The sequence below is a fragment of the Cnephaeus nilssonii genome, assembly GCF_951640355.1.
Source record: "Cnephaeus nilssonii genome assembly, chromosome: X".
NCBI classification, from domain to species: Eukaryota; Metazoa; Chordata; class Mammalia; order Chiroptera; family Vespertilionidae; genus Cnephaeus; species Cnephaeus nilssonii.
Genome location: NC_137071.1, coordinates 77,157,490 through 77,181,630, shown reverse-complemented (window position 1 = coordinate 77,181,630; position 24,141 = coordinate 77,157,490). Strand labels below are relative to the sequence as shown.

Here is a 24,141-nt window from a genome sequence, read left to right as displayed (position 1 = left end):
GGGATCAGGCAATATCAGTGGTTAAAATATTCAGCTGAACTGGAGGTTCCAAGTAATCCCTTTAGGGGCTTTCACAGCCTCCCCCACGAAAGCAGCTCTGCTTTTTACTTTTATCTGTATTTGTATTTTCATATCCATATAAAATTGTATTCAAATGAATGAACATCACTACACTAGAAATACTTTGAAAATCTTTGGACTAAATGATGTCTCTGATGGCTCCTCACTTGAATGTTCTTTGAGCCCTACCTATTGTGTGTGTGTGTGTGTGTGTGTGTGTGTGTGTGTGTGTACATAAATGTGACTCTGTACTATGAGAATTTAAGTAGAGAAAACATTTCCCTACCACCAAGGCTTAAGGTAAACATGTATAAAATATTAAGCATATATAACAACATAAATGACTAAGAAACATACAGTACAGTTTAAATCCAACTAGATTATAAAGCCTTTCAAAAGCTGCCTTCTACTTCTTTTTATGTCTTCAGCTCCAAGTCTGACAATTTCTGAAATGAGAATGAGGTGGTACTCACCTCTTAGGGGCACTTCCTCAATTGGAGACTTTTTTTTTTTTAGTATTGTCCCTGAGAATTTATATGTTGAAACAAATATTATTTTAGTTTAACTTCATTTGTATAGTCCTTTATAATAACAGTATGGAATTTTTAAAATTGTGTGTGTAGGTAGATTATCTGTATCTTTTAATGTTTATTAGGGGGTATTATAAAATATTTGATACTAGAGGCCCAGTGCATGATTAAATCATGCACGTATAGGGTCCCCTAGGCCTAACCTGCCATCCAGGCCATATCCAATGCCCCGCAAAGCCTAGCACGCTCCGCGGACACTGCTGGCAGCCTGCTCCCTGCTTTTGATGGCAGGGGATCCGCTGGTGCTGGAGCGGACACACAGCTCCACGCTTTCGATCACAGGTGAGCTGGCTGTCTGTCCGCTGGTGCACCAGGCCTTTCAAAAGCCTCTGGCAGAGGCTTTTGGCCTGGTGCCGGAGCGGACAGACACCCAGCTCCCCCGCTTTCGCTTTCTATCGTGGGTGAGCTGGCTGTCTGTCCGCTGGTGCACCAGGCCTTTCAAAAGCCTCCGGCGGAGGCTTTTGGCCTGGTGCCAGAGCGGACAGACACCCAGCTCCCCCGCTTTCGCTTTCGATTGCGGGGGAGCTGGGTGTCTGTCCGCTGGTGCTGGAGCGAACATCCAGCTCCCCGCCTTTGATGGTCAGCGGCGGGATGTGGGCTCGCTGCCCCAGAGGCCCCTTCTGTGCCGCAGGACAGCCATGGCTCAGCGTCCTGCCGGCCCAATCGGCCACCCCGGCCACCCCGAGTCCCGCCCCCCCACACCTCCTGGCCAATCGTGGGCATAGCGAAGGTATGGTCAATTTGCATATTACTCTATTATTAGGTAGGATAAGAAAGGTGTTGTGTTTGATAGACTTGAGAACTACTGGTCTGTGCTCTATGCTTGGGTGCTTAGATGTTTGGAAATGATGGTACAATCAAGGATCAGAATGAGTGGTTGACATTTCAAGTGATGTAGGAAATTAGAGAATGGAAAGATTTGTTGATCTGGGTAGTCATGAAATGTCTGATGAAGGAGAGGATTGTTAGAGGGGATCTTGCATATTGAGGACCAGGCTCTGTGATAGACACTTGACATACCTTTTCTTAAAGAAATGAATGACCAGACTTGTGAGAAAGACTGAAAGAGCTATTTTTAGGTAGGGGAAAATCACAAAATTTGAAGTTGGAAGGGCACCAGGAAATCATCTAGGCCAGAAATCCTGAGTTCAGAGTTGGTGTCACCCTTTGGGGTTCATGGATGTGTTTCAGGGAACACACGATTCCCCTGAAATTTTGTGTAATGTTTTGCATATTTTTCTTAGGGGGATTGGGTTCATAGTTCTCACTGGATTCTCAAAGGGGCCCATCACCTCTAAATAATGGCTACTGATCTAGTCTTACCTTAAGCTCAAGCAGCTGGCTTTGCTCAAGGTTATACAGCCAGTTAGTGAACAAGATGGGGACTGAAACCCAGATCTTTTCACTTGTAGTTTCTTGTTCATTTTACCACACTCAATTAATAAACAAAAGCAGAGGCAGAATTAAGCTACCATTTTATACTAATTGGTGTAATAATCAAACAACTATCCTGGGGTCAGTAGTCTGCCTGTCTGTTTCCACATTTGCAGAAGGATGAGCTTCAGTTTGTCTCCAAGTGAAGTAATATTTTAATTCTTATGGTTAAAATACACGTTCACTCGCCAAAGTAGCTTTCTCAGCTGAAGGCACACTCCTTGAAAGATAGTATCCTGGAGGCTGTTTCTGCAGTTCCTTTCCAATTGGCACTATTTTTCTGACCTGCAGTGACCTCCCGTTTTCTGCCTAATCAAATCAAAATAGCTTTGCCTGATTTGTCAGATTCTGTACCATTGTAGCCTACTTAGCCAACGAATACTCTGTGCCTCAGTCAGGCTAGTGTCCATATTATTGGCACTCTCCACTCTCCCAAAATCTTTTCATTCCTACATCTGTATCTTCATGTTGTTCTCCTACTGGAAATGCCCTACAGTTTTCTCCTTTATTTCTAGATCCCCAACATAAGGTCCAGCTTAAGTCTAATTTCCACAGATCCTCCACTAGTTACTCTTGGCCATTTGTACTTCCTCTGAACTCCAATTACATTTATTGCTTTTCCTGCACAACATAGCACTTGTTTATTTCTGTAGGGCTTTACATTGGAAATGCTTCAGTGGTCACCTTGGGAGTGGGGTTCTAGGAAGTTCAGGGTGAGACTCTGGACAATCCCAATCCTTGCTTCAGCCAGAGCAATTCCACTTTAGTTTTATATCAGGGAAGTCTGCAAGTGTTTTTATTTGAAGAAGTGGTTTAGCTGCACCCCGCCCCTCTCAAAAGAGTTTGAAAAATGCTCACTCTATCTGGTGTGCTGATTTCCTCATAAGTGTTAATTTACCAGGTCTTACACTATTTCAGACTTAATACTACCATTCTTGCCTCTGGAATGCAACTGGTTCATCTATAGTCACAAAAATATGCAACTGGTGCAATTTTGAGCACAAAATGGACACTTAGGAAATGGTTTTATGATTGTATTGCTCTAATTTTTTGGGATAGGAGACAGTGAATAGCATTATCTGAGAAATTTACCTTAATGAAGAACTCAGAAAAAGAGTTCTGGTTGATCTTTGAGAAATAAGCCTAAAATGATCGATTGTTTTCCCTTTTGGATATAAAACCAAATCTGATTTAAATCTGATTTACATATACATATTTCTGATTTACATATACATATTTAAGAGGAACTCATTATTGGCATCCCTACTCACCCAAAGTTTAGCCAAACTTAAATATCATATTCATGCATTCGTGTAAGTATTAAATAGTGCTACTCAACTCACAGAATGATGCACAGAGTATCATTTATACCTAAAAACCTAGGAAGGAGTAAATTCAGAAGTTTATGGCAATAATGATTAACATAGGAAATGCCAGTTTTCAGACCAGTTATTTCAGCTTTCTGTATCAAATCAATTATATATAAACTAAAGACCTGAGTATTTAAATCAGTGTGCTATCAACTTGTTAATACTCTTGTTTTTGTTTTTGTCTTTTTTCCTACTGTCTGCCTGGCTCATTGTCTTCACCTACAGGTGTACTTTTTTGTCGGCTTCCAAAGATTACTAACTTTTATCTGTATCATTAAAATTGAACTGCCTTGGCTATACTGCTACTCTTACTGCTGCTTCCATTAATGCCTTCTTCAGCAAAATAAGGCTTTTTGAAGCCAAAGAATAACAAGAAATAAACACCATTTTAGAAGCCTTGCAACTATGAATCTTAAGCTAAATGTGCCCACCATTATTTTGCTGCCTGTCCACTTGTTAATAACAATATACAGTGCCCTTATATTTATTCCATGGTATTTTCTTACCAATGCCAAGAAGAAAAACGCCATGGCAAAGAGAATAAAAGCTAAGCCCACTTCAGACAAACCTGGAAGTCCATATCGCTCTGTCACGCACTTCGACTCACTAGCTGTCATAGACATCCCTGGAGCAGACACTCTTGATAAACTATTTGATCATGCCATCTCCAAGTTTGGGAAGAAGGACAGCCTTGGGACCAGGGAAATCCTAAGTGAAGAAAACGAAATGCAGCCAAATGGAAAGGTGTTTAAGAAGGTAAAACATTTTTGGGCTTTTTATTTTTTTTAAGGGGAGGGTACATTTTACTTGATCATAAATCAAGTGCATTTTAAATATCTCTGCCCTAGCTGGTTTAGCTCAGTGGATAGAGTGTTGGCCTGCGGACTGAAGGGTCCCGGATTTGATTCTGGCCAGGGGCACAAGCCTGGGTTGTGGGCTCAATCCCCTATAGGGGGTGTGCAGGAGGCAGCCAATCAATGATTCCCTCTCATCATTGATGTTTCTATCTCTCCCTCTCCCTTCTTCTCTGAAATCAATAAAAATACATTACAAAAAAGCTTTAAAAAAATATCATTGCATTCCATTCTGGTGCTGTGTAACTAATTCTCTGAAGGTTCCCATAGTTTTTGAATATTCATTTCAGGGCAACTTTAAAGTTTTATACTTTGAATAGTTTTTTAATTGCTTGCTTGGATAAATGTACTAATATTAGAGAATGTCTCGTTTTAACAGTTAATTCTTGGGAATTATAAATGGATGAACTACCTTGAAGTGAACCACCGAGTGAATAACTTTGGTAGTGGACTCACTGCATTGGGATTAAAACCAAAGAGCACTATTGCCATTTTCTGTGAGACCAGGGCCGAGTGGATGATTGCGGCACAGACCTGCTTTAAGTACAACTTTCCTCGTAAGTGCCTTGTATTTTCGGAGGGGGAGAGAGAGGGCTTTGTTTATATGTGAAACTGTCTTGAGATCTTTAATTTTTTGAAGTAGGTGTCTTTTAGTCATTTATCTGCCTAAATTATGTTTGTAAAACAGTATGTAACATAGTTAAAATATATCTGACAATTCCTGTTAAAGTTAATAACTTCTAAGAGCTAGTATGAGATTTGGCTGCTCAATGAATAGAATTTAGAATTTTACTTTTTAATTGGAAGTGAATTGTACTTGAAAGATTTGGGGTTTGGGGCATTTTTTAGGAAGTAACCCATAAATAATCACACAAAAATCATTGCTTCAGGTAATTCTAGTTCATTGTTTCACTTCAAGGTCTCTTATTGTACTTTTACCATTTTACTTGTGAAAGAAGCATGTGACAGCTTGAACTGGCATTAGATTATGTTGTCCAGAAAGTAAAATTGAGTATATTTTTTTTAGCCATTGTTCAAGAAATTATATTTAATTATTAATAGCCCAGAACAGTGCCAGCACTCAGTTATTTGTTGAATGAAATAGAACACTATAGGTGTGGTGTAGTAATCAAGGGTTTGCATTTCAAACAAACAAAAATAGATATGAAAATGATCCCCTATATATGCATCACCCAACTTAAACAATCAACAGCTTGTGAAAAGTAGCAGTTCTTAACCATGTTGCTGTTTTGGTTACCAGCCTAGAGTTGAATTTCCAAGCCTATCTAAGTTTAGCAGATGTCCTCTGATTCTAACTATTCTGGGTTTCAGTTTATGTTTTCTTTGTCTGTTAGATCCTAAAGAGTAGATCTCCCTGTCCACTCCAATTTAGGCTTAGAGGTCTCCAATCAGTGTGGACATGAGACCTACAGAGAAAGCTTCTTAGAAGGAGTGAGAATGTGATTTATGGCCTATCTTCTGACTTGAGATCCTCAAAATGTGAGGATTCTCAAAGACTTATCCTTTCTTTGGCACTATGACCAATGAAAGTGTGTGTCACAGGGGAGCCCTTGCTGGAATAGCTCTGACCTTCATTGAGAGGTCAGCCAGACCATATAAAAGAATGATCTTACCATTTTCAATAGCATGGATGGAACTAGAGGGTATTATGCTAACCAAAGTAAGTCAGTCAGAGAAAGAAAAAAATTCACTTATATGTGGAATCTAAAGAACAAAATAAATCAACAAACAAAATAAAAACAGACTCATCGATACAGAGAACAGACTGATGGTTGCCAGAGGGGAGTGGATTGGGGAACTGTAGGAAAAAGTGAAGGGACTGAGAAGTACAGATTAGATTAGTAGTTAAAAAATAGTCATGACGATGTAAAATACTTCATAGGAAAGGAAATATAGTCAATAATATGATATGTAATAACTATGTATGTGCCACTAAGTTACAGGAAATATCAGGGGGAACACTTTGTAAAGTATATGATTGTTTAACCACTATGCTGTACACCCGAAATGAATATAAAATATTATTGAATGTAAAATGTATCTGAGAAAAAAAAATTTAAATATATTTTATTGATTTTTTTACAGAGAGGAAGGGAGAAGGATAGAGAGTTAGAAACATTGATGAGAGAGAAACATCAATCAGCTGCCTCTTGCACACCTCCTACTGGGGATGTGCCCGCAACCAAGGTGCATGCCCTTGACCGGAATCAAACCTGGGACCTTTCAGTCCGCAGGCTGACACTCTATCCACTGAGCCAAACCGGTTAGGGCAATCTGAGAAATTTTTAAAAGTTCAGCCAGAACCTATTGGCCTTGACCATCTTAAATGACCTATTTTTGACCAGTTGTGGCACTTCCTGTATTTCTGTGTTTCTTCAGGTTTAGAAAGTTAGAATTCTGCGAATTTGTGAGGAAAGTTTTGGAATACTATATCAGGAAATTTGAGGCAAGGTTGAAGCATAATATAGCAAAGACTGTGAAGTCAAGTTAAATTATAAAATATCTTTCCATCTGTGAGTATGCTTATCATTAAAGGTTGATTTAAATAATATACTGAATAATTTTTTATCATTTAACTTTTGTGTTTTTTTTTTATTATGTAGTTGTGACTTTATATGCCACACTTGGCAGTGAAGCTGTAGTTCATGGGTTAAATGAATCTGAGGCTGCCTATCTGATTACTAGTGTTGAACTTCTGGAAAGTAAACTTAAGGTACGTATTACATTTTCTTTTAATTATGGTAGTGTTATATGACAGGACAGGAAAATGTTTAGTAATTGAGTTTACTGCAGGCCCATATTTAATAACTGAATTTTCTTTCTGCTCAACAGACTGCATTGTTAGAAATAAATTGTGTTAAACATATCATTTATGTGGACAATAAGACTGTCAATAAAACAGAATACCCTGAAGGATTTGAGATTCACAGCATGCAATCAGTAGAAGAGTTGGGATCCAAGTCAGAAAACTGTAAGTAAAGCAGTTAAAACAAATTTATTAATCTATTCATAGTTATTTCAGTAGGTTAGGAAAAGAAATGATGTAAGTGAAAAGCCTAAAATTCTTTGATTAAAAATGTTTTAAAATGCTTGAAAACTATCAAAACCATATAGTATTCAGGTTTTCCCTCCCTTTTTCCTCTAAAGCTAACCACTGTTTTAAAATTTACTTTGTAGTAGAGATGTACACAATGGTTCAGACTTGATGGTGGTTGCTGCCTAACTTTTCTTTTTTTCAAATAACCTTCTAATTTAGACCACATAAGAAAAAGGTATCAGGCCTTCCATTCAGTACATTTTTAAAATGCTTAATTCTAGTGATCTTAATGATGTATTAGGGATTGCAAAGCTGTTTAGTTGGTATTTCATTAGAAACAAGTCAGTCCACCTTGTAGCAAAATACCAGTTGTGGAAATTAAATAATATACTGAATAAATGTTTATCATTTAACTTTTGTGTTTATTTTTTATTATGTAGTTGTGACTTTATATTCCACACTTGGCAGAAAAGCTAAGAGGGTTGAAGAAATTAAACATTCCATTTAAATATTTTTTCTGTCATGTTTAATGTTATTGTAATGATACTCTACTAGATGAGGAAAGGATTCATTTTGGCAGAAGAAAATGTTGGTTGAACCTCTGTTTAGCTTATGAATATTTGATCATTAGTGACTTAGCATATGTTTGCAATAAAAGGTATCAAGTATAGGACTCTTATCACTTGTGGAGCATGACATAGGGGTTGACATTTTACCAACTTGCAAACAAGCAAGTGAGCTTGCCACCACTTCTTGGAGATACAAAGCTCCTGAATCAGATATGAAGGACAGTTTTTTAATCACAGCAATAGCAGTACCCAGAGTTTCAGCATTTATGTTGCTTCCTTGCACTCCAGTTTCCACAGGGCATTGTGAAGAAGGTTAGATGACACCTGCACTTGCAGTGGGTTGTGTTATAGGAGAGGAACCCTGATCTTAGGAAACCTGAATCTTAACAATGAGCAGTAAGCAAACCTGTCCTCTGCCCTGGAGAAAGAGATTATGTATATTTTACTGGACAGTAAGCAAGCCTGCTCTTTGCTTTGGAGGGAGACTCTATCTCTGTCTTCCAAGGCTGTTAACTGTGCAAACTTTCTTGAAAAGATATTCTAGAATAAAGTCAATGCCTACACTCACAAGATGTTTGGCAATTCGAAAGACCATGGAGAATTGTCTCTCAGCACCAGGTTGACCCTGCAAGATTGGGATAAACTTAAATGTGAAGTCCTGATCAATAGGGATCTGTTGCCAATTCTGCTGATTCATCAAAGGATGGTGGCAATAAACTATGGGGATATTGGGTCCTTGTATCAATAACATAATAGATCACTAGTTCCACTCATTTCTATACTAGATCAGACATCTTTTTGTGATAATTTATCTGAGTAGATAGTTGTTATTATGATAATAAGAAGTGTAATATTGTGTGCTTAGAGGAGAGAGCTTAACATACAGGGTGGGTAAAAGTAGGTTTACAGTTATGAATACATGAAACAGAGTTTATTCTTACATTATTAATTATTAATTATTGTATTATTTTCCATATGAACAACTGTAAACCTACTTTTACCCCACCCTGTATTTACTGCTGCTGCATCCATTACTCATCAAATGAAGGATTTAGTTCAAATTTTCTTGGTTTATAAACTGATAGTAGATATCTTTAAAGAGCATTAGCATTCGTTAATTTATGTATAACTTTATCTTTGGTTATTTTAGCGGTAAAATTACACTGTTTAGCTTGGGCATAAAATGTAATTCAGTTTCATAAACTAATTCTTTTTTAAAAGTTTATTTTGTAGAGCAGTTATAGATTCACACCAAAATTGACAGGAAGATACAGAGAGTTCACATACTGTATACCCCCTGCCTCTACAAACATACTGCCTCTCCCACTGTCAACTTTTCCAAATAGAGTGGTACATTTGTTACAATTGATGAGCCTACAGTGACACAGCATAGTCACCCAAAGTCCATACTTTACATTAGGGATCATTCTTGATGTTATGCATTCTATGGGTTTTGTCAAATGTATAATGACATGTATCCATGATTATAGTATCATACAGAATATAAACTAATTTTTAAAAATCCAAGAATTTTTTTAAACTTTTATTTAATTCTGATAATATATCTTTGTCTTCTTGGACATTTTGGTGTATTCTGGGATAGCAAAGAGGTTACACAGAAACCCCAATGTGCTGTTTAAAACTTAGCATGTTAGAATATTAGAATATTAGAGTTGAAGTCACCTTAAAGATAAGTTAACAACAACAAAAACAGAACCCAAGAAAACTCAGGGAGGTGATGGGTATATCTATTACCTTGATTGTAGTGATGGTATCATGGGTGTTTGTGTATGTTCCAGTCATTAATGTGGTGCTTTTTCATTCATTTAGCATGCATTCCTCCAAATAGACCAACTCCTTCGGACATGGCTATTGTCATGTATACCAGTGGTTCTACTGGCCGACCTAAGGGAGTGATGATGCATCATAGCAATTTGATAGCTGGAATGGCAGGCCAGTGTGAGAGAATTCCTGGCCTGGGGTAAGAGAGAATCATTCAACTTTCTTTTTAGATATCAGAGTTCACGTTGGCATTCTCTGAACTTAATCTATATTAAAATGATAAGGTTGTTGACATTTCTGATTTACAATGCCTTTTTAAAATAAGCTAAAATGTTTCTCTTATTTTGTTTTAGACCAAAGGACACATATATTGGCTACCTGCCTTTGGCTCATGTCCTAGAACTGACAGCAGAGATATCTTGCTTTACATATGGCTGTAGAATTGGATACTCTTCTCCACTTACACTCTCTGACCAGGTGACAAGCTTTTAAGTGTATTGGCATGATCATATCAAGTTTCATTGTTTGGCTGAGAACATATTACTAAAGCATGAGATAGTTTAGTTCAGCTAAAACTTATTCCTTGTCTTCAAAAACAGCTCCCATGAGCAATGAGTAGCTGTTGTAAATAAACTTGTTTTTTACATTGTTTTACCTACATATTTTTAAATTATTTTGAAACTAATAATTTCTTTTATCTTACTTTTCTCTATTAGATTTTTATTTCAGTGAGCTAGGATGGAGAATATAAACACAACCTTTTCTGACATATTACTCAAACATTAGAGGGTTTTTGGAGAGATTTGGTGGTAGGATTTTGGCCCTGTTTTACTCTGAGTTTTCTCTAAATTTATGCTGTCCAATACAGTAGCCATTAGCTACATATTGAAATACAGATTAATTAAAATTAAATCAGAAAAATTCAGTTTTTTAATTTTTCTATCCACATTTCAAGTTTCCTGTGGCTTCCATATGGATAGCACAGATAGTGAACATGTCATCATTGTGGAAAGTTATATTGGATAGCATTGCAGTATATCAAAGGCAGCCCCCATATTTCTACCCTGAGTCAGTCTTCTCCCTTCTCCCTGTTGTTCATAGCAGGAAGTCAAATAATGGGTAGGGCTAATTCATGTTTGTAAGCCCATTTGAATTCACAGATCTAATACCTACTGTCCGGAGCTCTGATTAATTTCTTCTTTGGCTGTAGAAAAGCTTCAGCCAGACACTGTGGGGGTGGGGAGAAGAGCTTCTAAGGGAGTCGTGGAGCTCAGAATGCTGAAAGACAAACTGACTATAGGTAGGAATGACTTGGTTCTCTCCCATCATTGGAGATCCCATCACTGGAGGCCCAGCTGTCATTTTTCAGAACCCCTGGCATTGCTGCCTTTTATTTGGGAGTCTTGATGGAACATTCATTTAGTAGGAAGATGTCCCCTTGGTGTTCACAGTTAGAAATTGTAATACTTTTTTTGTAGACATACCATTTTAGGTGGAGGTTAGGTAGGTTTTATAATATTAAGACAAAAAAGTTAAATATATATATTTTTGAGATTTTTTTGAGATTGCAACCATCTTTTTTTGGGGGGGGGTTGTTTTTGGATGTAAACTTAAAGTGCACAGACCTTAAGAGTACTGCTTGATTAAATTTAATATATGAATATATATGTAGATTTCTGTGGTGATTGGCACCTAGATCAATGGGGAAAAAAGAACCCCAGAATGTCCCTTGTGTCCCCTCATAGTCATTATCGCTACTCTACCTCCAAAGATAATCCATCTGTCTTTTAAGTGGCTTAACCATGAGAAAATGTTCTATGTTCCAAATAATTACCTATTTTGTACTTTAAGGACCACAAACCTCTTTGTAAGATGGAGAACATGCTGTATTTCACTAAGCCACTCAGCTAAAAATTTACGTTTAAAATCCACTAGAATAGTAATGAATAAAATAAGTAAACTACCAAATAAACTGCTAAACAGAACTTGATCTAGTGAAGTCATAATAGATCTATGAATGAAACGGGGGCTTAAATTATTTTTAAAATTTAAAGAAAAAGTTGTGCTGATTACATTTGATGCATTGTAGTGAGTTTTTCTTATGTTCAGAGATGTTTTCAAAACAGCTTATGAAGTTTCAGTAAGCTTTGAGTGTGATTTCCACCCCAGCAGAGAAGTACACAAAGCCCATGCTTTCACTGACTTTATGAAAACAATAGCCTCAGTGTAGGGATCGGGGGCAGTTGGAGTCTGTTGCTGGTCTGACTTCATTCTTACTGTCTCTTCGGCCAAGTAGTACATTAGAATCCTGTTATAATACTGACAGGGGCATTCATACCTACATTTTTTTAAATCCTCACCGGAGGATATTTTTTCCAATGATTTTCAGACAGAGTGGAAGGGAGCAGGGCCAGGGTGGCGCGGGGGGAGATACATTGAAACATCAATGTGAGAGAGATACACTGATTGGTTGCCTCCTGCACGAGCCCTGACCGAGGCTGGGGATAGAATCTGCAACCAAGGTACGTGCCCTTGGCCAGGAATAGAGCCTGTGACCCTTTGGTCCATGGGCTGACGCTCTAACCACTGAGCAACCGGCCAGGGCCTACCTACCTTTTTAATAAACTTTATTATAAAGAGCCTCAATCTGACTAGGAATCAAAAACCCAAGAGTATCCCTTACATAAGAAATCAGAAAAAGGTGGAAGACCAGAGAAACCATATTGGAAGCCAGCAGATGATAACAATATGGTCAAAACTAGGGGTTAGTGTGATGATAATAAAGACAAGAACTGGAATATTACTAAGAATAATAAAGAAAGCCAGGAAGGACTCCTTGTAGCCACTGCTATCCTGGAACCACTCTCTAAAGCAAAAACTGGTCAGCAGCACGTGGATATCAGCTTGGACTTGAAGGATATAAAAACCCATCTTTCTCTCTACAGAGCAGCCCTCTGTGTATGGTGTGGATTTGCAGGTTTCCACTTGCACATGTGCACACACTTGCACATACGTGAAACCCAAGAAGTTATTTTATTTCCTCTATTTGTCATAAAGAAAAGGGGGATAAAAGCTATCAAATGCTACCAGCAGAACTTTCTATGTGGCAGAGCTGGTGGTACCAGAGGACCCCTTAAGAGCTGGTTTTCTTCTCGCCTGTGTTGGCCACGGCTAACATGTGACACAGCTAAACTTACAGACTAACAGCATTATAGCAGATTCTTATTTTTATCTATCTCTTTAATGGATAATTATCAGTTTTTCTACCTACTGTTCTAACATTTGAAATCCCCGATAGTACTTATGTATATAAGTAAGAAAAGAAATGATTGGAAAAAATATACACACATTTACAAATATATGTGCATATCCCCACATGGTCACTGTCAGTGTCTTCAGTATTCTATCAACCACAATGTTACCAAGTTAGTATTTCTGTATGTCAATTTATGTTCATAGTGGTGACTGAGATGGTGGCTTTGCCTTTTAGCTAATCAAAGAAAGTTAAAATTATCTTCAACTTTCTTTTAGTGTTTGATCTACCTCAGGTGAGGGGTTTTGTTTTATTGAAAAATGCCTGGTCAGTGCTGTGTTTGATGGTAATGTTATTAATAAGTATGTTTGATTTACCAAAATATCCCATTCTCCTTTCTTCTGCATCATAGTTTCTCCTCTAAGGAAGGCTGAAATGTGCTAGAAGAAATAATCTATGGGATAAAGCACTAAAGCTCTTATACAGTTCTAACCAATAACTCACAGAGCAGTAGAAGATCATATTCCATGTATAAATTTCTGCCTTTGTTATTGCTAAAACTTGAATTATAACATTTTTTACTAAGGTTAGTTGCCCTAATCCTATTTACTTATTCTTTAATGTAGTCCAGCAAAATTAAAAAAGGAAGTAAAGGAGACTGTACTGTACTGAAGCCTACGCTCATGGCAGCTGTTCCGGTAAGTGCAGAGTATAAATGGCATTTGTTGCTTGCAACTTGGATTTTTAAAAAAGCAATGTTCTTAGGTATTTGTGTGCATTTTGAGATAATTTTTCTTGTGTATATTATGGCAAATATGTTCCTTCAAACCTTAGCTAAGTATTGGGAAAGATGAATTGGCCAACTTCTGAAATGTATAGATGGTAGTGTTCGCTAATACTTGAAAATTAGGTACTGAAAATGACCAAGGTCAAATTACCTAGACTGAGAATTGGTCATAATATTTTAAAGGTAGAATATACTCTAAAGATCATTTTGTTTAATCACTTAATTTAAAAAATGGAGAAAACTAGGCCATCCTGGAGAACGGAGGCAGCATATCCAAGGTTACGGAGCTGGTTAGTGACAGAGCCGAGTCTAGAATCAAGGCCTCCTGACCCTATGATGACCTTGAAAGCTGTCATTTGAGAGCTCTCAGAGAAAAAAGTTTAATTCTCCTTATTCAAAATCCTTATATGAAATACCACCTTTTATACAAATAAGATGTTATATTTTATAGCCTTATAATGACAAATTCTGAAATATTTAATGCAATGTTGGTATAATCAAACACATTCTACTGCTTTTAGGCTTTAGAAACTCCAGTGGGGATGGATGGGTATCACTACTGATTGTATTATGATCAGACTTTAAATCTAATCCCAATATCTTTCACAGAATTGCTTTTGCACATGGAAAGTCTAAGATTAGATAATGAAGTAAGTTTTTCTAAGAATTAGAGATGGAAGATACTTTAGGGTTTTTTAGCTTCTAATTATGAAATTACCAAATAACCAAAGAATTAGAAGAAGTCAGAATAGCATTTGCCTTTTTATTTAGAGGTGCTGTAGAATTTAGTTTGTAGAATACAAACTAAAATGTTCCTCATAATAGGTAGGGTAGTACTTACTATGTTCAAGGCACTGTGCTAAGTACTTTATTTACATAGATTATCTCATTTAATTCTCCCTAAGACTCTGCTAGGTAGGTCTTGCTATCCACATTTTATAAAGAAAAATACTTGCCTAAGGTTACATACCACACAGTGGTTGAGTTGAAGTTTGAACTCTACCAGTCTGATCTGAGTCTTCTTAACCACTGTGGCTGTCCATTCAGGATTGTTTTTGTTGTTTTGTTTTGGGAAATAGTAAGTTAGTTTTATTATCCAAAGTATAGGGGTCCCTATCAAAGAAAATAGTTAGGGAGTGGGAAGGGCTGGGAAATCTAGGAACTAATGTCTGAATTTAAGCTTGAAGAATAAACAAGAGTTAGCTGATATGCTGTGTATTTTCTATTTGTCCATTGTCCACTCTTTACTTTGTGTCTTGGGAGGCTAACTTCTGTGAATGAATTACCAGGGCTTGCCTGCATTCTGATTTCTTTTTGGGTTCAGTCAATTGTTGGCACTCATGAGAGATCAGAGGGTAGGAAGTGTGAGACAAGGATATGCATGTTTACTATCTTTTCTCCTTCCCTGTTGGGCTGCAATTTTGGGAGTCCAAGGCATGCATTGACCAGTCTCTTTCCCATTGGCTATAACCAGGTCTTTTCCCTGGCTGCAGTCCTCATTCAGGTTTCAGTAACATTTCTTTCCTTATACTTCTTCAGGCCTAGGGATAATAACTGTTGCTAGTCCATTGATGCTTCCCCATACCTTGTTGGTTCCCTTAGCTCCTCACACTCATCTCTATAAATAGGCTTTTAAAAACATTTTTATTGAGAATTGTTTTTGGTAAGTTTTACTAGTATTTTCTGGTCTTTTCCTGAGTCAACCTAAAAGATCCACTTAATATTGTAATATTCACATTGTGAGAATTCAGAGGAAACCACTGAATTGAACATCATGTAATTAGGTTGAGGTAAAAAGGTGACTTAATGTGCTAATAATAAATCCTGACAATTTGTTGTACTTGTGTGTGTTCCTTACTCATTGAGGTCTTTCTGTGCCTGTGATTGGTATCTAGTATTGAAAGCAGCAGTACAAGTGGTTCTCACACATCTGTCTCCTCCTACCTGGTATTTTAACCTCAACATCCCATACACTTTTTTAAAACCCTCACACAAGGATAGGTGTGGTTTCTTTTGTGTGTGTGTTTTTTAATGATTTTTAGACAGAGAGGGGGAGCAAGAGAGAGAAAAAGAGAGAGAGGAGGGGAGAGGGGAGAGAAGAGAGAAACATCAATCTGTTGCCTCCCATACATGCCCTCCACCAGGGATCATACACACAACCTTTTGGTATACTGGACGACTCTCCAACCAACTGAGCCACCAGCCAGGCCATCCCATACACTTTTATAGGATGATACAGCCCTTTTAGAGAACTTTGGGGATTTCTCAATCACAGATCTAGACAAATATTTTAGTTATACAGTAGTGATTCCTTTTGTGGAAGTGGAGAAAATAACATTGTACCATGTTTGAATGCCACAGAGCCTTCCCAACCTCCAGATTCACTGAGATATAATTAACATATAATATTACTAGAGGCCTGGTGCACGAATTCATGCACCAGTGGGGTTCCTCTGCCTAGCCTGTGGAATTGGGCCAAAACCAGATCTCTGACATCCCCTGAGGGGTCCTGGATTATGAGAGGTCGCAGGCTAGGCTGAGGGACCCCACCGGTGCCCGATCAGGGCCAGGGAGGGACACAGGAGGTTGGCCAGCCGGGGAGGGAATGTGAGAGGGCTCCAAGGCATGTCTGGCCCATCTCACTCAGTCCCAATTGGCCAGACCCCAGCAGCAAGCTAACCTACCAGTTGGAGCATCATAGCGACTGGTCAACCATTTGACTGTCTGCCCCCTGGTGGTCAGTGCACGTCATAGCGAGCAGTTGAGCAGCCTTAGCATATCATTAGCATACTAGAGGCCCGGTGCATGAAATTGTGCACCAGTGGGGTCCCTCCGCCTGGCCTGCGGGATTGGGCCAAAACCAGCTCTCCAACATCCCCTGAGGGGTCCCGGAATTGCGAGAGGGCTCCGGCCAGGCTGAAGGACCCCACCGATGCACAATGATTTTTAGACAGAGAGGGGCCAGGAAGGGATGCGAGAGGTTGGCCAGCTGGGGAGGGACTGTAGGAGGGCTCCAGGGTGTGTTCTGCCCGTCTCGCTCAGTCCCGATTGGCTGGACCCCAGCAGCAAGCTAACCTACTGGTCAGAGCTCTGCCCCCTGATGGTCAGTGCATGTCATAGCGACTGGTTGACCGGTTGACTCTCTGCCCCCTGGTGGCCAGTGCATGTCATAGCGAGCGGTTGAGCAGCCTTAGCATATCATTAGCATATTACACTTTGATTGGTTGAACGTCTGACTAGACACTTAGCATATTAGGCTTTTATTATATAGGATGTGAGTTTAACATGCACAACATGATGACTTGATATATGTATATATTTTGAGGTGATTACTACAATAAGATTAGTTAACACATTCATCACCTCACACAGTTAACCATTTGTGTGTGTGTGTGTGTGTGTGTGTGTGTGTGTGTGTGTGTGTTGTGAGAACATTTAAGATTTACCCTCAGGCAACTGTCAAGTATACAATACAGTCTTGTTAACTACAGTCAGAGTGCTATACATTAGATTCCCAGAACTTACTCAACTTCTAACTGGAAGTTTGTACCCTTTTATCAGCATCTCCCCATTTATACCAACCCCCAGCTCCTGGTAACCACCAATCTATTCTCTGTTTCTATATGTTTTGCTTTGTTAGATTCCACATGTAAGTGATATTATGCAGTATTTGTCTTTGTCTGTCTTATTTCACTCAGAGTAAAAACAAGGGATGGTTCTACGGTCCTCATTTGTGAGCAGCTTTTTATCTTTGTCCCCTCTTTTATTAAGAGCCATTCATAAAGTTATATGGCACAACTGAATTTACACTAATTGCTACTTTCACTATTTAAAACTAGGTATTTATAAATAGGTATGCTTTATATAATAACTAGCATTCCCGTTGCAGGAAAAATCCTGCAATAGGGTTTCCTGCTGCACTCTACCCCACCCTGCCTGCTCTCCTCCCTTGTCCCCCGCCCCGCGATCTCCGCCAGCCCCCCTGCTTTTCTAACTTCTCCGCCAGCCCCCCTGCTTTTCTAACTTCTCCGCCAGCCCGCTCTCCTTCCTTCTCCCCTGGCCCCGCCTCCGCTCCTCCCTTCTCCCCCGGCCCCGCCTCCGCTCCTCCCTTCTCCCCTGGCCCTGCCTCCGCTCCTCCCTTCTCCCCCGGCCCCGCCCTTTCTCTCCCGGCCCCGCCTGCTCAACTTCCTTCTCCCCCGGCCCCGCCTCCGCTCCTCCCTTCTCCTCCCCCCGGCTTGCTTGCTTCTCTGCAGCTTTGCTCCCTTCTGCAGCTCTTGGCTTCTTTCTACACTGTCACGATATGCAAATTAGCCGCCATCTTTGTTTGGATAATTTGCATATTTGTCCTGATTGGTTAGTGGGCGTGGCTTGGGCATAGCGAAGGTGCGGTCAATTTGCATATTTGTCTATTATTAGATTAGATTACGTTAATTGGTGCTAAGTAATTTCAAGAAAACATCATTTAGTAATAGTCTGGGCTTTTTGTTTGTTTTGTTTTTTATTTTGTATATATTAGCGTGGGAGTTATATTATCTGAAACCTAGTCCTATTTTTAATTTTCCAAGGCAACTGTGAGCATGAGTCCTGTTCCTTTTTGTTGTCTGAGCTTCTATTAAAATGGAATAGTAATGCCTAAATTACAGGGATACAATTTTAAGAAACTGTAAAGCTCTATGACATACTGTAAGATTTACAAGGTAGTAGTAATAAAGAAAAAAACATTAGGATTACAGTCAACATAGTTTGGTGTTTGGGCACTATTTGAAAATAAGTGAATATATTTGAAAGAGCAGAATTTTGAAAAATTACCTTTATGTGAGAGATGAATATTTTAATCTAATTATCATTTTTTAAAAATTTAGTGTATAGAACTGAAGAGATCCCTATACTTGTCCTTAGTTTTTTGAAATAGTAGACAAGTCAGTGAAATTAATTATGTAATAAAGTAAATATATTTATCATACTAAAGACATTTACATAAGATATTATAAATAAGGTATCTTCAACTAAAGACTATCTCAGTGTTCATATAATTTTTTCAGATTATTGAATATTTTGCTTACCTTATAGGAAATCATGGATCGAATTTATAAGAATGTTATGAGCAAAGTCCAAGAGATGAATTATATTCAGAAAACCCTGTTCAAGATAGGGTATGATTACAAATTGGAACAGATAAAAAAGGGATATGATGCACCACTTTGTAATCTGTAAGTACATTTTAAAGACTCTGTATTTTTAGTCTTTAGATCTTTTTGTGTTTTTACATCTAGAAGATAAATAAGTAAATGGCAACTTAATTTAATTTGAGCATCACCACCATGATAATAAGGTTGAATTTTTAAAATTTACTTTTAAGTCACATTGCTGATATAGCAAGCAGAGGACCCTGAACAGTGATCTTGGCAACTTAACAATTTTTAATAATTGAGTAAATATTTGAGATATAATTATAAAACTTGGTCTTATGAAGAAAAACTAGAATACACTTTTGAATCAAGACATTTGAGTTAAAAACACTGACTTTTCTAACTTAAAAAATGATTTTTAAGATCTATTCTGCATGAAGGTTTCTGATTTATTGTTTTCATAAAATAGTGTAGTAAGTATATGAATATAACTTTTAAATGCAAGGCTGGGGCATGGAGATGGGAAAATATTTTTCATTGGGCGATAAGATAGATGACTAAATGTTCCAAAGATAACTTAAAATATTTTTCCTTTAACATCATAATTTTCTTTCATTTACTGTGCATCAAAGCAATTTCCCAACACTGCACTTAAAAAAATTTTAAGAGTCTATGTCGCATTTTTTCTTTTTTCTTTTTTCTTTGTTAATCCTCAGCTGAAGATATTTTTCCATTGATTTTTAGAGAGAGTGGAAGGGAAGGGAAGATACAGAGAAAAACATTGATGTGAGAGAGACACATTGATTGGTTGCCTCTTGCACACACCCTGACCAGGCTGGAGCCTGCAACCAAGGTCCATGCCCTTAACCAAAATCGAACGTAGGACCCTTCAGTCAGTGGGCTGATGCTCTATTCTCTGAGCCAAACCGGCTAGGGCAATGTGGCATTTTTTCAAGGTGTTACTCTTTATTGCTTTGTTATCCTCTCATTATCACCGTGGTTTTGAAATTTTGATGTCTCAACCAAAGTTGAGAAATCTTTCCCAGAGCTTATTAATTAGCATGTCTCCAACAATAATGTATACATGCACTGCAATAATTCATTCCTCCTTTTTATTAAGGATACTGTTTAAAAAGGTGAAGGCTCTGCTAGGAGGGAATGTCCGTATGATGCTGTCTGGTGGAGCACCATTGTCACCTCAGACACACCGATTCATGAATGTCTGCTTCTGTTGCCCAGTTGGTCAGGGTTATGGATTGACAGAATCGTGTGGTGCTGGCACAGTTACTGAAGGTAAGCATTTTTAACGTGGCAATTCTATATTAGTCACTGCTCATAAAGCCCATTTGCGCTACCTTTGTAAACCATGATCATATTATATCTTGTTAATAATATCAGGATTCAGTGCAAATTTACATAGTTTTAGTTTTAGAAACTTTTAGTTCAGTATCATATGTACCCTTATTTTTAAGCCTTGTAAATATGTATTTTATGCCACATTATCAATCCTCAAAATTCTGTCATCATGGTCCTATGACCTTTTCTTTCTCTTCTTCAGAGAACTGCACTCTTGGAATAAAGTATCCCTTTTTTTTTTTTTTTTTGCTCCCTCTCAAATCTATATTCCTGCCCTGACTTCTTGTTTGTTTTTTCTTCTGTTATTTTCAACAGCCTATAGCAGTTTTCTCAACTTAGACACTTGAAATTTTGAACCATATAATTATTTATTGTTGGGGGTTCTCCCATGAATTGTAGTATGTTTAATGGCTAGATAGTAGTAGTAACTTACTCCCCCCTGTGTGACAATGAAATATCTCCAAACATTGCCAAATATCCTTTGAGGAGCAGAATCACCCCAGGTTGTGAAACAATGGACATAGTATTGTTTGTGGATTATCCCAGTTTAGCTTTCAACTTATTGTGTCCAAAAATGGTTACAATGTCCAAATACCATTATCCCAAACTCTGTGACAGTCATGTTACCATCCTTAAAACCATTCAAGCTTTGAAATCCTCTGATTATTTTTAATATATTTAAATTTGATCATTTCTTCCCATTTATTCACTGGATCACTCCCTCCCCTACATGCCACCTTTAGCATCCAATCTTTTATTACTTTATACTGCTCTTAGGTAACATCCTTTCAATGGCTGTGTCTGACTGTAATATACGTATAACTTCTGATTCATCCTGCATACTTCAGTCAGGATCATCCACCTTCAAACACTGCTTCACACCTAGTGAGCCTAGCTTTCAAGACCTCTTTAATCTGACACCATTGTACCTACCCATAATTATTTTGCATTTCCCCCCACGTGTATACATACCTGGCTCTTCTCTCCAGACAAGCCAATCTTCTCACCATTTCTCATGCATGCTTTATTGGTCCCACTTCTCTGTATTTTCTGTTCCCTTTTCTTGGACTACTCTTTTTTTAAAAAGCTGGCCACAGCCAACTTCTAGAGTGCAACTCTTCAATTAAGTCTTCCCCAACTATTTCATTTTACATAGAACTTTCCAGTCTCTAAGACACTGTTGTGATCAACATCAATACCATGTAGTTTAGTATTTCAATGTGCTCTAAATTGTTTCACATGCATTTTTCCCAGGCAGTTTGTTGGTAAGCTCATTGAGGGCAGGGTTGTCTTATCCTTATGTTGTCCTCATAATATTTAATATATTGCTAGGTATATAATAGGCTGTCAATAAATATTTGATATTGCTAGTAATAATCACAAATTACAAAAGGATAATATCATCATCATCATCTTTGATAATAGCAGCTAACATTTATTGAACAATTTATTTTTGCCCACATATAATCTCATTTAATCCTCACACATGTTTCTATCTGAAATAGACGAGGAAATGGGGACTTAGAGAGGATAAATAACTTGTCTAATTTCACAGCCAATCAATGAATGGTAGAAAAGAAATTCCAATCAAAATCTGTCTTATCAGAATCCACATAGATAATGGTGGAGCCAGCTTTCCTCCTTTAACAGATTTTTGTACTTAATTATCTGACATGTAGTCATGAGAATAAAAAATAATGTAACAACATTGGAATCGATTGCACTATTGAAATGAAGTTGACATATTGAAAAATGATCCCAGTTGGTACTCCTCTCACTATGTTCTCTTCTTTTGTCATCTTCCAGAATCTGGCTCTAGCTCTAATGTTCCTGTTATCACATTGGTGTGAGTCTGGACTGTGGTATACTAATATCTTTGTTGCTTTCCCCTCATAGTTACTGACTATACTACTGGCAGAGTTGGAGCCCCTCTTATTTGCTGTGAAATTAAGCTAAAAGACTGGCAGGAAGGTAAGAATTTTATAAGTGCTAGTGATTCTAATTATTCTGCAAACCACTGTGAGCCTAATGACTTCCATTTCTTTAAAGTGTTAGGCAGTCTGTTGTTGCTTATTCCCTATGCTTTCTTTTTTCTCAGTAACATCTGTAGGTTGCCAAGAGGAAAAGAAAATCTCAAATCTAGCCATGATGATTTTGGAAATACTTGATGGTAAAGGGGAAGAATTCTTAGTGGGGCAGTCCTGGGTTAGGGGAAAATGTGTATCATTTTCAGAAGATTGAGTGACTAATCACACACACACACACACACACACACACACACATGCACGCGCGGCTTCTTAGGTCCTCATCTCAGCAAACATTTTCATAGTTGAGACTCAATAGTCCAGCTATTTGTATAGTTGAATTTTTGTATGTAACTGCAAAGGCAAGCACACTTAGAGGAAACCTGCACTTAGAGACATTGGTGATAATCCTTTTTACAAATCAATTGACAACAAAAGGAAAACACTTTGTGTCTTCCTATGATGAAATTGTAAAAAAAAAATACTAAATATATACCTAAACTGCAAAATTAACAAATAATGAACAACCTAGCCTTGCCAGATAAAGGAAGAATAATTAAAAAGCTTAAGATTTTAAAAGAGAATATACTGCTTGGGAGAGAGCCACAAACTAAGAATGTAAAGGATCAGTTACTTTAGAGGACATCCCTTAGGTTGTTTAAACCCAAGAAAATGAATAGGCTTTATCTGCCATAAATTTAAAGTTTCTAACAGTGTTTCTCCTATGCAGCTTTCTTATTATGTGCGTTATTTTTGGTGCTTTACAAGCAAATAACCATTTTTTTAAAAATACCATATTGAAGAGCCAATTTCATTCCCAAGCATTTTACATCATGGGAATAAGTTCCTTCTCCCATGATAATGCCCGTCCAATTTTTTAATGAAAATCTGAAGAAAATACAGATAGTATAGGGTGGGCAAAAGTAGGTTTACAATTGTAATACAAATCATCTACCTAATAAAAGAGTAACATGCTAATCGACCATACCTTCATGACACCCACCAGCCAATCAGGAGTGAGTATGCAAATCACCCAACAAAGATGGTGGATTAATTTGCATACACAGGTGCTGAGTGGCTGGGGAAAGGGCAGGATGCTTGTGTCGTCACCATGGCGATGATGCAGGCGTTCTGTACCACCCCAGCCACTTGGGGCCTCTGGGCAGCGTGGGAAGGCAGAAAAGCGGCTCTGGGCTGGAGCGGAACTGGCCAGAGCGAAGGCGGTGCCAGCAGCCAGGGGAATGAAGGCCCATTCTTGCATGAATCTTCATTCATGCATTGGGCCACTAGTACAATAATAAACTCTGTTTTGCATACTCACAACTATAAACCTACTGTATGTATTGAGCACCAGCTTCAAAATCATTTTATGAGATGGGTTATTCATTAGACAGTGTAATCAGAGAAACAAGGTATATAGTAAAACTCAATAAGGAGAATTTTGCCTTTAATTTCAATTTTCTGATTTCCTGGTATTGTGCTGCAATGTCAGTTTTGGGGAGTGGGTCCATTTTTGGATATGTATTTGGAGTTTTCCTTGCTATGAAGGAAACTTTGCTTTATATAATAGGCATGATCTTAATGCCTATTAAGATCATATATACAATGGGTTTCGTCTTCTTGAAATATTGAATAGTTTTCTATTTAAAGAGCATCTAACAGCTGAAGGGAATACTGCTTTTAGTCCTCTTATGACATAAAATCTAATTAGCATGTCAGTTTATAAATTCAGATTTTTGTATATTTTCCTTAAAGTAAGCCTTATTCAGTCATAAACAGTTAATAAATAATGATTAACTATTTTAATGGTTATTGGTCAATTAATTTGGTGTTTTAATTTTTAAAGTCATGACTGGTCATGGGCAAAATTAAGAA

At 37.9% G+C, this 24,141-nt stretch overlaps 1 protein-coding gene across 9 annotated transcripts in view; it reads left to right on the top strand.

The window, feature by feature from the left end:
- ACSL4 (acyl-CoA synthetase long chain family member 4) overlaps positions 1-24,141 on the top strand; it is an 84,072-nt gene that overhangs the window by 45,939 nt on the left and 13,992 nt on the right. For 3 of the 9 annotated variants that reach the window (XM_079765117.1, XM_079765116.1, XM_079765118.1), the window contains 10 exons: positions 3,680-4,210; positions 4,688-4,865; positions 6,933-7,042; positions 7,162-7,300; positions 9,766-9,916; positions 10,071-10,194; positions 13,597-13,668; positions 18,828-18,967; positions 20,007-20,179; positions 22,139-22,213. In XM_079765117.1, the coding sequence (XP_079621243.1) occupies positions 3,860-4,210; positions 4,688-4,865; positions 6,933-7,042; positions 7,162-7,300; positions 9,766-9,916; positions 10,071-10,194; positions 13,597-13,668; positions 18,828-18,967; positions 20,007-20,179; positions 22,139-22,213 (1,513 nt within the window). In that variant the 5' untranslated portion in view covers positions 3,680-3,859. The remainder of the gene's footprint in view (positions 1-3,679; positions 4,211-4,687; positions 4,866-6,932; positions 7,043-7,161; positions 7,301-9,765; positions 9,917-10,070; positions 10,195-13,596; positions 13,669-18,827; positions 18,968-20,006; positions 20,180-22,138; positions 22,214-24,141) is intronic. The other 6 variants (XM_079765122.1, XM_079765123.1, XM_079765120.1 and 3 more) reach the window with 2 other exon arrangements.